Source organism: Salvia splendens, chromosome 11 (genome assembly GCF_004379255.2).
Source record: "Salvia splendens isolate huo1 chromosome 11, SspV2, whole genome shotgun sequence".
Taxonomy (NCBI): domain Eukaryota; kingdom Viridiplantae; phylum Streptophyta; class Magnoliopsida; order Lamiales; family Lamiaceae; genus Salvia; species Salvia splendens.
The window spans coordinates 14,828,431-14,843,884 of record NC_056042.1 but is presented as its reverse complement, the minus strand read 5'-3'; the positions used below and the strand labels follow the sequence as shown (position 1 = coordinate 14,843,884).

At 33.5% G+C, this 15,454-nt stretch overlaps 1 protein-coding gene across 1 annotated transcript; it reads right to left on the bottom strand.

Moving 5' to 3' along the window:
- Positions 1–8,316: 8,316 nt before the first annotated feature.
- On the bottom strand, positions 8,317–9,425 carry LOC121754983. Its single transcript, XM_042150274.1, has 2 exons — positions 9,088–9,425; positions 8,317–8,435 (listed from the first exon to the last, which is right to left on the bottom strand). The coding sequence occupies exons 1-2, from the start codon at positions 9,423–9,425 to the stop codon at positions 8,324–8,326; spliced, it is 450 nt and encodes a 149-aa protein (XP_042006208.1). The 3' UTR covers positions 8,317–8,323.
- Between the last annotated feature and the right edge of the window lie 6,029 nt (positions 9,426–15,454).

Below are 15,454 nucleotides of genomic sequence, written 5' to 3'. Positions count from 1 at the left end.
TCACAATGAATTAAATATGGCCAATTTTACTTCACTGTTGTTAACAAACACATCACTATTAGCATGATTTTACTTCACTGTTATTAACAAAACACATCACTATTAGCGTGATTTTACTTCACGGTTGTTAAGAAAGCACATCACTCTTAGACTGATTTTACTTCACTCTTGTTAACAAAACACATCACTCTTAGTCTGATTTTACTTCACTCTTGTTTACAAAACGTATCACTCTTAGTCTGATTTTACTTCACTCTTGTTTACAAAATGCATCACTCTTAGTCTGATTTTACTTCACACATGTTTACAAAACCCATCGCTCTTATTCTAATTTTACTTCACTCTTGTTTACAAAACGCATCTCTCTTATTCTGATTTTACTTCACTCTTATTTACAAAACACACCACTCTTAGTCTGATTTTACTTCACTCTTGTTTACAAAACGCATCACTCTTAGTCTGATTTTACTTCACTCTTGTTTACAAAACACATCACTCTTATTCTGATTTTACTTCACTCTTGTTTACAAAACACATCACTCTTATTCTGATTTTACTTCACTCTTGTTTACAAAACACATCACTCTTAGTCTGATTTTACTTCACTGTTGTTTACAAAACACATCACTCTTATTCTGATTTTACTTCACTCATGTTTACAAAACACATCACTCTTATTCTGATTTTATTTCACTTTTGTTTACAAAACACATCACTCTTATTCTGATTTTACTTCACTCTTGTTTACAAAACACACCACTCTTATTCTGATTTTACTTCACTCTTGTTTACAAAACACATCACTCTTAGCATGATTTTACTTCACTGTTGTTTACAAAACACATCACTCTTATTCTGATTTTACTTCACTCTTGTTTACAAAACACATCACTATATGAGTAAGATCATTTTCTCAAGATTGAAATGTTCAATATGCTTTTAGCTAAACACCCCTTGATAAAACATTAATTACAATCAGCGAAAGTTGAACTATCAATTAGCCTTTAAATAAAGTGACATGATAACAAAAATATTTGTAAAAGTAGATCATCAAAAATAAAGTTTGAATCCATAAGACACTTGTCTCTCCTGTCATTAATGATAATTAAGTAAGCCTACTGATTAAATAATGCTTAATCCAAATAGTGAAACAATTTATGTTGACAGATAAGTGGCGTCGTTTGCATATTGACGCCGACGTGTGCCTATTTTCAAATACTTCCCCCTCTCACAATCACGCTCCTCCACTTTCTCACCATCACGGAAACTGAGAGACAGAATGAGAAAGGCAACATGGAAACTCAGAAATGGTCTCGCCGGTTCCGGCCGATATCGACATAGCCAACTCCATCGACCCTCTTCACATCTCCGAGATCGCTCAGGATCTCAATCTCAGCCCGCAACAATACGATTTGAATCGGACGCGCGATCTCAACCCCCAAGAGTAGTATGAAGCGGGAAGATGAGGGAATTTGCAGAAGAGATTGAGATAAAAATTTACGGAACCTATTTTTTCTGTGCAATGACCATTATACCCCCTCCTTGTTATTGTGGAGTAAATTAGTATTTGAGGGAACTAATATCTCATTAAATTCAAAAATTAATACTAGCCCTTGATTTTTTTGATCTTGTGGCTATTATTTGTTCTCTAGTTATATGGTTAAGAGGTGCTTTCCATAGATCATGACCCTATATATATATATATATATATATATATATATATATATATATATATATATATATATACGGGTACATTATAATGATAACCCCAATTTCCGTAACTAAATCTGGACCACACATTTTTAAAATCACGTGGTCTAGATTCAAACTTAGATTTACTTCATAAAAAAAGCGCGGGGGTAAATATGTCATTTCGCTCATGCTAAAATTTTCGTATCCAAATTTCACTCATTTAATTTCTGAATTTCACTCATTTTATCATTTTATCAGTCAGACAAAAGTATCATTTTATCAACCCAGAGTATCATTCTATCCTGCAAAATTATCATTCTATGCAATAAACCTAACATATATCATTTTATCATTTTATCAGTCAGTCAAAAGTATCATTTTATCAACTCAGAGTATCATTCTATCCGGCAAAACTATCATTCTATGAAATAAACCTATCATTTTATCACAAAGCAGTAAACGTATCATTTTATCAAATCAGAGTATCATTTTTATAAGGTTACTGTCATTTTATCCGCTTAGATTATCATTTTATCAGGTATAAGTATCATTTTATTAAACAAAAATGTCATTTTATACACCAAATATACCTATCATTCTATCAGCTGAAAGTATCATTCTACCGGGCAAAACTATCATTCTATCGGCTGAAAGTATCATTCTATCCGGTAAAACTATCATTTTATGCATTAAACCTAACATTTATAAGCTAAAAGTATCATTTTATCAACTCAGAGTATCATTCTATCCGGAAAAACTATCATTCTATGCAATAAACCTAAAATATATCATTTTATCAGTCAATCAAATCAGAGTATCATTCTATCCGGCAAAACTATCATTCTATGCAATAAACCTAACATATATCATTTTATCATTTTATCAATCAGTCAAAAGTACCATTTTATCAACTCAGAGTATCATTCTATCCGGCAAAACTATCATTCTATGCAATAAACCTAACATATATATCATTTTATCATTTTATCAGTCAGTCAAAAGTATCATTTTATCAAATCAGAGTATCATTCTATCCGGCAAAACTATCATTCTATGCAATAAACCTATCATTTTATCATAAAGCAATAAACGTATCATTTTATCAACTCAGAGTATCATTTTTATAAGGTTACTGTCATTTTATCCGCTTAGATTATCATTTTATCAGGTAGAAGTATCATTTTATTAAACAAAAATGTCATTTTATACACCAAAAATACCTATCATTCTATCGACTGAAAGTATCATTCTACCCGGCAAAACTATCATTCTATCGGCTGAAAGTATCATTCTATCCGGCAAAACTATCATTTTATCAGTTTTATGTCATTTTGTCACGTTAAAGTATCATTTTATCAGCCAAAACTATCATTTTATAATGCAAACCTAAAATTTATAAGCCAAAACTATCATCTTAACACAAAAACGACAATACATAATTTAATTAAATAAGAATTTCAATACATGAATCAAAACAATCAATAAAATAAAATATGAACACAATCAATAAGCTAAATAATAGATAATGATTGTTACCTTCGTTATTTGCTACGTTCTCCATCGAAGCAAATTCTGACAGCTATTGAACAGATAATCAATGAAAATCTGGAGATTATGGAATAATGAACCAAATCGGAAGGAAATCTGGAGTCTATTGAAATAATCGGAAGGAAATCTCTATGGAAATAATCAGAAGGAAATCTGGAGTCTATGGAAATAATTGGAAGGAAATCTGGAGATTATGGAAATCTGGAGATTATGGAAATCTGAAACAAAATCGCGGAGAATAGGAAAGAATCGAACTGAGAAAGAGAGAAAGAATGGAGCGAAATTCAGAAATTTAAATGAGCGAAATGACATATTTACCCCCGCGCCTTTTTTTATGAAGTAAATCTAAATTTGAATCTCAACCACAAGATTAGAAAATGTGTGGTTCAGATTTGGTTATAGGGTTATTACGATATTTAGGGGTTATCATATGATCACAACTCTGTGGGTAAAATGATTGGTTCAGTGATAAAATGAAATTTTTGTTTCATAATGATAGCTTTAGATTTTTGGCTGATAAAATGATAATATGAGTTCCATTAGGTAAAATAATATCCCTTATGTCAATAACAATTTATATTTTTAATTGAAAGGACGAAAGAGCATGTGCCATAATATCCACTGTCATGGAGGATATACATGGTGAAACCGGAGATGATGAAGTTTTAAAAGACAAAGAAGATGTTTTGAAAAAGACCAAAGGGAAGAAGAAGGTTTCCCAAGAACCTGCAGTTGAAAAGGAGAAAGTGCCCAGAACAACAAAGAAAATTGTTGAAGCACTGTGCTCTCCCTACAATGTCAGGGCAGTAAATATAAAAGGAAAACTGAATAAAGAAGAGAAGGAAATTATGTACTGGTTGATGACACATGAAGAAAGCGAACTGTAAGTTTTGAATTACTTAATTATATTCTTATTAAATTCTTTTAACTAACATTAAATATGATTTTGAGATCAGTTATGAGATGGTTTATGAGAACGACATGATCAGCATGTTCAAGATTGATTTCCACACCCTTGCTCCACGTACGTACGTTAGTATCAACATCATAGATGCATGGGCTATGTACCTCAACTACAATGAAAAATTCAAATCAAATGCATCTCCGAGTCGTCTTTTCATCAACACCACACCTACGGTACAGTAAACGGGTAAATAAGTAATAGCGTTACATTAAAAGTTAAATTTATTTACAAAAATGTAAACATGACAGGTATACAATATTGCTGCGAGGAAACCTGATTGGACTCAAGCCGAGGCTCATGAAAAATTCTGCACAGCGTTAAATGAATTTGTGTTAAAGATTGAAGATTTCAAATGGGAAAATTATGACATGGTAAGTCATAATGAGATATACATTACAGAACAACGTACCTATATATTTGAAAATGACATTTGTATATAATGTTTTGAAAATTAGATATTATTTTTGATATGGGCGCACGATCATTTTTATATCATGTGCTTCAATCTCAAAATTCAAATGCGGGATGTGATTGACAATGCTCTGGTTACTGAAGAGGTGATAAAGCAGAAATATGGAGGTGCATCAACTATGCTGGTATGTTTAGTTAAATGCATTCAATATCATTTAGTACCAAAACATAATACTCCCTCCGTTCCATAGTAGTGGAGTCATTTTGCCATTTTGGTACGTTCCATAGTAGTAGAGTCATTTCCTTTTTTAGTAAAAGTTAACACATTTCTTCTCACTTACTTTACTCTCTCTTACTTTATTCTCTCTTCATCTCTCTATTTTCTTAATCTTCGTGCCAAAAAGAAATGCCCCCACTACTATGGAACAGAGGGAGTATCATTTTAAATCAACCTCATGTATGTTTTGTGTTATTTGAATAGAAAAATTTCTTCCGAATTTATCTTGGAAATGGTGTTAATCCAACAATAGAGAGTATTGTCAAAACGTCAAAAATCAGACACATGACTCTACCTGATAATGACCTGACCCAATAAGGCCTAACCTGAACCCGACCTGTTAAGGAAACTGTAAATCCGAACACGAACCCGACTTGCTACCTTCAAATCCAAACACGACCCGCACCCGACACGAACCCGTTATCGACACGATATAATATGAGTTGACACGACACGATAACAACCCGAACCTGATATTACACGATTAAACCTTAATTTTTAACCTAATTTACACAATTAAAATTCGTTTTATACTATTTAAACTTAATTTATAAGAAATTAAAAAATTAAAGTAATATATATTTTATAAATAATAATAAAAATAATAATATTATTTCTTAATGGGTTACCCGTATCCGACCCGAAATTATCGAGTTCTTAATGGGTCAACCCGATAAGGACACGGATCCAATAAGACTTGACCCCAACCCAATAATTTCGTGCGGATTCGTGTCAGATTATATTGTCGTGTCGAAAATTGCCAGCCCTAACTCTACCATGGCAGAACGATACAAACAAAGTTGACTGTGGAGTTTATGTGATGCGCCACATTGAGACTTACATGGGTGGTCCAGTTCGTAACTGCAATTCAGGTTAGCGAAGAACGGGACAGAGGCTTTCATAAAACTTCATGCCAAATATACTGAAGCATTGCTTGTTGGAGAAACTAACAAGAAGGCTTTTGAGACATTTTCAATGATACAGCAGAAGTTTCAGAATGATAGGAAAAAAGGGGAAATCAATGTTGAAAAGATGATTAGAGAATTTGAACCCCGTAAAGATAGGTTGTAGTTGTAATAGTAACTTGTAAGACATTTTGTCACGTTAAAGTATCATTTTATCAGCTTATATGCCATTTCTTCAGCTTATATATCATTTTATAAGGTTACTGTCATTTTATCCGCTTAGAATATCATTTTATCAGGTTAAAGTGTCAGCTTATATAGTTTCACAGGCTAAAATAATAGTTGCACTTGATAAAATGATGGTTTTAGGGGATAAAATATCATTTTCAGGGGATAAAATGATAGTTTAAGGGTATAAAATGATAGTTTGAGAGGATAAAATGATAGTTTCACAAGGTAAAATGATAGTTAGACTTGATAAAATTATAGTTGCACTTGATAAAATGATAATTTTGGCTTATAAATTTTAGGTTTAATGCTAAAAATGATAGTTTTGCTTCATAGAATGATATTCTGAGTTAATAAAATGATACTTTTGCCGATAGAATGATACTCTGAGTAGATAAAATGATACTTTTGCCTTATAAATGTTAGGTTTAATGCATAAAATGATAGTTTTGCTGCATAGAATGATACTCTAAGTTGATAAAATGATACTTTTGCTGATAAAATGATAGTCTCAATTGTTAAAATGATAGTTTTGCTTGATAGAATGATACTCTGAGTAGATAAAATGATACTTTTTGCGATAAAATGATACTCTGAGTTGATAAAATGAAACTTTTGCCGGATAACATGATACTCTTAGCTGATAAAATGATACCCCTAAATATCGTAATAACCCTATAACCAAATCTGAGCCAAACATATTTTCTAATCTTGTGGTTGAGATTCAAACTTAGATTTACTTCATAAAAAAAAAACACGGGAGTAAAACTGTCATTTCCCTTATTTAATTTCTGAATTTCGCCAAATATCACGTAAAATGATAAAATGATAAAATGATAGGTTTATTGCATAGAATGATAGTTTTTCCGGATAGAATGATACTCTGAGTTGATAAAATGATACTTTTGACTGACTGATAAAATGATAAAATGATAAAATGATATATGTTAGGTTTATTGCATAGAATGATAGTTTTTCCGGATAGAATGATACTCTGAGTTGATAAAATGATACTTTTAGCTTATAAATGTTAGGTTTAGTGCATAAAATGATAGTTTTGCCGGATAGAATGATACTTTCAGCCGATAGAATGATAGTTTTGCCGGGTAGAATGATACTTTCAGCCGATAGAATGATAGGTATTTTTTATGTATAAAATTACGTTTTTGTTTAATAAAATGATACTTTTACCTGATAAATGATAATCTATGCGATAAAATGACAGTAACCTTATAAAAATGATAGTTTAGCTGAAGAAATTGCATATAAGCTGATAAAATGATACTTTAACGTGACAAAATGACATAAAACTGATAAAATGATAGTTTTGCCGGATAGAATGATACTTTCAGCCGATAGAATGATAGTTTTACCGGGTAGAATGATATTTTCAGCCGATAGGATGATAGGTATTTTTGGTGTATAAAATGACATTTTTGTTTAATAAAATGATACTTTTACCTGATAAAATGATAATCTAAGCGGATAAAATGACAGCAACCTTATAAAAATGATAGTTTAGCTGAAGAAATTGCATATAAGCTGATAAAATGATACTTTAACGTGACAAAATGACATAAAACTGATAAAATGATAGTTTTGTTGGATAGAGTGATACTTTCAGCCGATAGAATGATAGTTTTGCCGGGTAGAATGATATTTTCAGCCGATAGAATGATAAGTATTTTTGGTGTATAAAATTACATTTTTGTTTAATAAAATGATACTTTTACCTGATAAAATGATAATCTAAGCGGATAAAATGAAAGTAACCTTATAAAAATGATAGTTTAGCTGAAGAAATTGCATATAAGCTGATAAAATGATACTTTAACGTGACAAAATGACATAAAACTGATAAAATGATAGTTTTGCAGGATAGAATGATACTTTCAGCCGATAGAATGATAGATTTGCCGGGTAGAATGATACTTTCAGCTGATAGAATGATAGGTATTTTTGGTGTATAAAATGACATTTTGTTTAATAAAATGATACTTTTACCTGATAAAATGATAATCTAAGCGGATAAAATGACAGTTAGCTTATAAAAATGATAGTTTAGCTGAAGAAATTGCATATAAGCTGTAACGACCAGCTAAGCCGATATTATTATAAACTATATTATTAGCTTGATTATTTATATAACGGACTTTTATGGGATTTAAATCCGAGCTACGATATATTGTCGTTGCTATTTGTTTTGACGATAGGAAAGTGAATAGAACACGTAAAAATATTACACTTATGTGAATATTATAAATTAAAATAAATAAGTAAAGTCCCATAATTAAAATTTTAATATCCGAAACATCCAACAAAAGTCCAACAAAAATTTAATTTATACATCGTAGGTTTTAAGAAAATGGGTACTTCAACGCGGACGGTCACGAACTTGAACCACTTATACCTACACCAAATTAAATGATTAAGTAAGCAAATACTCAAATAATTAATAAAAAAATAAAAAAATAAAAATAATAATTATTATTTAATATATATATTTATAAGCTTATCCAAGAAGGAATCCTTGTCATGGCAGCATTTAATGCTGCCTTAATGAGTTGTAGAAATAAAGAGTGTTGCATTAATGATACGCGGAAAAAAATCCTCATCCGTCATCCTCTTACACATATTGAGATTATCCTCTGACCGAATAATTGAAAGTTATGCGCCACTTGCATCTTTTATGTATATATACGTATATACAAATCTTTTTGTCTCACCCACCTCACAATCAAACTTTCCAAAAAGAATTCCACATAGAACTGAGGGAGAGTTGCAGATAATTGTAGAGTCAAGCACTATAATCCAACAACACTTTACTTTCCACATAAAAAGGTAAATTCCGAACCATTCTTTCCTTTTTCATACATGTACGAAGCGTGCATATATTAGTTGGAAATAAGAATATGCCCAATGTTAACAACACAGTGAGATTAACATGTTACACATGAATCTTCCAAGTAGCAAGACATTATTCAAGAGTCACCAAAACTTTTAAATCAAAGATTAAAGAAATAAAACCAAAAAGGAAATAGAATAGAGTTTCCCAAACTTACCTCTCGGGAGTCGGTGAGGAGGCAGTGACCCGCGCTGGAGTGGCGCCAGGAAGCTTCTCCGGCAGCACGAGGCACGGAGAGGCCGAAGCCGCCGCCTGTGCATGCACAGTGGTGGCAGCGGCAGATCCGAGAGAAGAAGAGGGAGCGAGGGAAGAAGGAGAGAGGGCGCTGCCGGAGCAACGACGCCGAGCGACGACGGCGGTGTACGCGGGGCGGCGAATTGGAGCCGGTAGCGGCTGATGTGTCGGTGCTGAGACGCCGGGAGGGACGACCGCAGCGGCATCGATTCCTGTACAGCAGCGATTCGGCAAAACGACGAGCTCCTGGAGCTTGAGCATCTTTAAATTTTGAAGATGTGGGTGTGTTCCTTGTTTAAGATTTACACAAGAGAGAGAGAGTTGAGGGAGAAGAGGGAGTATACGTGTACATCTCACAAAATGAAGAATTGGAGTGTACGTGTACTTCAATTCCTTTATTGAAATAATTCCTTAATATTCAAAAATCGAAGTGAGGAGTGTACGTGTTTTTTTTAAGGGAGTTCATATGTCTTTTGTTTCTTGGACCAACTCTTTTTTTTGTTTTGGTGGGCTAGTGAATAAATTATATTGGGCCTTTGGTTTTTAAAAGAATTAGGCCTCATTAATTAAAATTGAATGTTTTGTTTGGGCTCTTTTATTTTGTTTGGGGCTTCATAATTAAATTGGAGATATAAGGTGGGGGGAATAATTAAGTTTGGGTCGATAATTAATCGTGATGAATTATTTAATTAATCCCAGAATATTTCAAAGGATGAATAATTTTATCTTAAGTCCAAATAAATATATATATTAGAAGGGAAAATGGTCGCGATAATTTAATTGTGTACTTTTCTAATTTTAGAATTTTAATTCGATATCGTGGAGGGAAATATGACGAGCCAACGGAGGAACTTTGGCGGCCGCCGAATAATCGAAAAACGAGAAAAACGAGATAAAAGACTTTACTTAGGATGCATGCATTTTTATTTATTTATGTGACAAGTGTGTTAATTTTTGTATTATCTAAATTTTAAAGATGAATCATCGCAAGTGAAATGTGCTACCAAGGGGAAGAAAGTGCTTGAGAATTAAGCAGTCGAGGTGAGCTTTCCTATACTAAAAATACAAATCGTAATTTATGAAAACACGAACACATGTTTGTGAGTTTTAAAGATATTGTCTTGCCACAAATGTTTTGTGTATGATGCCTATCTGTTTGGCTAAGGCCAAGTGAATTATGAATGACGGATATAAGTCGAATTCGGGTCCCAGTGAGGGTGGTGTCCCGGCTCGGACTAGTGTACACGGGATACCTCTGACATGTTGGGCAGAGAAGGTGACCGTGGAAGGTGGCCACCTTCCCGGCACAAGAATACCTCTGACATGATGAGCAGGGAAGGTGACCGTGCGAGAACACCATCTCGACGGCACAATGTGATCAGATATGGCTAAGTACAGGAAAAAGGGACTGCAGTCCAATGTGAATATTTTTAGTAAGCTCGGGTCCTTTTCAATAACACCCCCGAGTGTTACTGTGATGATGACTTGACAATATTTTCAAATGTATATGTGTAATTTTCGGCAATGTGTTCACTGAGTACTTTTTGTACTCAGCTCTGCATTTATTTCTAAATGTGCAGGTTGAGGAAGTGCTATTGAGACAAGGCATTTAATTCAGTCAGATTTTGACTCTCGGAGGTTCATGTCTTCATACATGGAACCGCGTTCATTTGCTTCTGGTGTGCATGTGAAAAGACTCAAGTCTATTTTGTTCAAAACTCTGATATTTTAAAATTTTTACAAACAATTACTCGAGTTTTTATGATCGAGTATCTTTCTTCTATGTATCAGCACTTAATTAGTCATGTCTCGCAACCAATGTTTGATTTTATTTTCCCTTATTTCTTTCCCCGCTTCTTATACCCCCACCCCTAGTCACGGTTCCCCGACTATGCTATCCTTAGCTAGTGCGGTCGTGACAGAGTGGTATCAGAGCATTCTTTCTCGCTTTGAACCCGAGAGTCTCCTTTGAAAATCTTTGGTCTAGCCTTGTTCCACTAGACTGCCTAATCGATGAAAACACTCTTAGCACTCCGTCCCATCGCGCTCAACGTGGAAAAAGGTAACTTGTTCTTTTTCAAAAGAAAGTCAAGATGTTTAAAAGTTTGAAATGGAGAAATAACTCATGCAGTTAATTTGAGTGAACAGATGAAAATACAAGTTTAAAGAAAGAGTTGATGTTTCTTAATTTTGTAGCGTGCTTAAAGAAAGAGTTAGTATGTCTTTTCTTGGCTAAAGATTGTGAATGCATGAATAAAATAAGTAACTTTCCTAAATGGAAAAAGGTACTGAAATATGAAAGTATAAAGTATGCGAGTCTTGTACCAAGTGGTGAAATGATATCTCTTTTTGAGATAGTCATTGAATCATGTTGCTAGTATGGGGAAATCAAAATTTCCAAAGAACATAGAATACTTAGATATGCATTCCTTCTAGAACACAATATGAACTCGAACTTAGAAGTACAATATGAACATTTCTCGCTTTCCCGAGCGATGAAAAGAAAAGGACGCGATAAGAAAGAAACTTCGTCATGAGAAAAGCAATCCAACATAGAACAAAACGATGTTTCTAGAAAGATGGTAGGGGTTAGATGCCATTTTCTACGTCCCAATGACATGAATAATCCGGGTTAGCCATTGTCTTTCTGGACAATCCAATCACTCCAAGGATCATAACTTTGATCCAACTAAGCGATGTACACATACATAGCAAGATAATATGATTACAATGTAAACAAAGAACCTAGCTCTACAATATAAGTAAGCAGAAACGACGTGTTACGAGGATGAGCGTTATGATGAACCGAGAGCACCAAAGAGTCGTAATCCCCACATATGGTCATCTAACGTGATTGTAAAGTGAAAGTAGCTTGTGAGCAAAGTTTCCCATAACTCATTTACCCTTCTCTATAAAGAGTTAAACAAGGGAATACCACCATTGTAGTTAACCAGGAAGATTCATCAGCAACGGTTACTTGGGTTCCCATGAATTCCATTTTCTCACATCCCCCTTAATCAAAATACTTTTGTTGTTTAAAATCTTAAATGACTTCCTTTGCAAGGTAATGTGGCATTATTTTCCCTCTTCTATGTCAAGCTTGTAAATCACTTTCAGTTTTGATCTTGCTCCCTTATGTTTTCTAATAACTTCCAGTGACTACGGTCCTTCTTTACTCGTTCTGTATAAAAGCAATACATTGACTCTCTGAATTCTTGCCATCAAACTCCTATACTAGGAGCTGCTGTATTTATAGCATTCATAATGACCATGTTTCCCTAAACTATTGTCTCTTCAATGATAAAATGATACTTTTACCTGATAAAATGATAATCTAACAGATAAAATGACAACCTTATAAGAATGATAGTTTAGCTGAAGAAATTGCATATAAGCTGATAAAATGATACTTTAACATAACTCTTTTACATTTTGGTTTGGTTTGGATAAACTGAGAACATCATAAATGATAATCAGCGGATAAAAGACAGTAACCTTATAAAAAATGATACTATGAGGCGATAAAAAAAAGATGAGTGGTTGTATTGTGCTTTATGATAAACTGAAGGTTATTGCATAGAATGATAGTTTTGCCGGATAGAATGATACTCTGATTTGATGACTGATCTAAATGATATATGTTAGGTTTATGCATAGAATGATAGTTTTCCGGGGAATTTTCGGGAATGATACTCTGAGTTGATAAAATGATACTTTTAGCTTATAAATGTTAGGTTTTAATGCATAAAATGATAGTTTTGCCTTTTTTTTGTAGAATGATAACTTTCAGCGATAGATGATAGGTATTTTTGTGTATTAAAATGACATTTTGTTTAATAAAATGATACTTAACCGATTAAAAATGATAATTCTAAGCGGATAAAATGACAATAACCTTATAAAATGATACTCTGAGTGATAAAATGATGCGTTTACTGCTTGGTGATAAAATGATAGGTTTATTTCAAGAATATTTTCCATTGTTCAAAATAGCGACTGCGCAGTCATTTTTTCCCCATCGTCATCAACCATATCTTCCAATACATGACAAGGAATGCGGCCGCAAACCAGGTCACTAGACCGGCCAGCCCGTACGCTAGCACACAGTCTACCATAGGTGTACACTAATCCAAGTAGGGTTTGCGGCCCTACGAGGACCCGAATTCGATTTATATAACAGTGGCAACAGCCACATCAGATAGGCACGTTAAAACAAATCACGGCATGATAATCGCTTTAAACCACCCTTATAGCTCCACAGTCATACGTAAAAGATTTTAGTAAAAGAAAACCCACAAAAATGTAGGGTAGAAAAGAAGCCCACCTCGACCGTTTAGATTTCGACTACTGCTTTTCCTTTGTTATCACGCTTCGCGCACGAGTTATTACCTTTAGATAATATATATCTTATCAGTCACAACCATCGACTTAATATTATGCATGTCTCTATCGTTTTCCCTTTTCCCCCCCTTTGAACAGCGCATCATGTCATCACATATATCAATCAAGTAATTCACTTATAACAACATAGTGTTTTTGTCAAGATAGAAATCTGGCAGCACTGCGCAACCATTTTATAAAAATTATTAAAATTTCACCCGACTTCCGTTGGGGCTAAAACTTTACCACAATGCAGTAGACTCATCAACTAACTTTCAGTTTAAATTTCATATCAAAATACCCCTTTTTGGTTGGTCAAAAAGGACAACGTAACCTACTGGTCGAGAAAACATTTTCTGCCAGAAATGCGCAGTCAACTTTAAAAATTCACCAAAAATCCATCTTTTATCCAAATGAGTTGAAATTCACACACAACATAGAATACATCAAGAAATTTACTCAGGAAAAATAATCGATCAAATTGGAGTTCATTTGTTCGGTAAAATTCATGTCGGAACATACTGTCCGAACTTACAGCTTTTCATGCCTTTAAAAATTCGAATTAGGGTTTATCCCTATTTATTCAAAAATCAACCTTTTCATGGGTTTAACACACAAACATGCTCAAAAGGGTCCTTATACTCATGCTCTCATAACATCATACATCATTCACCATAGATTCATTAATTCATCAAACAAATTCATTCAAAGCGCAATCAAACATACACACACAAATTCCCACCGATTGAATCCCTTAGATTTGAAATCCCTACACTCTCTACATGCATGAGGGAGTCAAAGAATGTTTAGATGGGGAGGAATGAAGAATAGGGTCAGATTTTTACCTCTCTTGGACGAAACAAACGGTAGGAACGAATAAAAACCTTGCTTCTTCAACAATCTCTTGGAAAATTCGAAAGGATCTTGAGTAGAGTAGAAGAACAAGTGTGGGAGAGTGGAGAAGAGGGAGGGGGCGTGTGATTGAGGTGGGAGGCGTGTGATTTGAGGTAGGGTTTAGGAGTCTTTTATTTATAGATTTAGGGAATAGAATATCTCCCAATTAATTAGAGAATAATTGGAGAATAATCACAATAAAGATGGGAGAGATTTGGGGAGATTTGATGGAGGTAATTGGCGTGTAATTGATGGAGAAATAAGGAGGATATTTCAAAAATCATGGCTATTAATTAGCCTTTGATTTAAATTTGGTGTTTTCACGGAGCAAAATAAAATAATACGGAGCAGGAAAATTAATAAAAATCCTCCCAAATAATATGATAGTAGGCGTGTGAAATATTCCTCCCACAAGGAATAATTTCCAAATCTTTAATAAAATAGAGTAGGGAAAGATTTGCTAGGACATTCCAATTAAAACATGGAACGAAATAATTAAGGGATCAAAATAAATAATGAATAAATTCCTTCTCCTATAAATTAGGAGATTTCGAATCCCCCTAAGAAAATAATAGGGGCCGATTTTTATCAAGAAGGAAGTAAGGTAATTAGGCTTTAGGATTTAATTTGGATAATTATCCCAAAACAAATAATTAAATCCAAGAAATAGAATTCCTCTCCAATAATTTGGTAGTGGCCAATATTTCCACAATAAAAGGACAAGGTAATTATTTATGATTCTATCTTAAATCTCACTCCCCTTAAAAATATAATTCACCGCAATATATTTCATTCCACATCAATTAATTTAAGTCACGCCATAAAATCAACGAAATTGACTAGGTCAAATCAAAATTAGGTCATCGAATCAATCACATAATAATTCATCATTTAATTCGTGACAATCAAAGCAACAAATGCAACGTCTTAGGGTTCCAAAATTAGGGTTCGAAAAGTGGGGCGTTACATTCTCACCTTGCAGATTATATCTGCAACCCTGTGACATCATCTTCAAA

Coding starts and splice junctions, on each gene's coding strand:
- LOC121754983 (XM_042150274.1), bottom strand. CDS start 9,425: ATGCTCAAGCTCCAGGAGCTCGTCGTTTTGCCGAATCGCTGCTGTACA. Junction 8,436..9,087: donor TCCTCACCGACTCCCGAGAG/GTAAGTTTGGGA, acceptor AATTTGGTGTAG/GTATAAGTGGTTCAAGTTCG.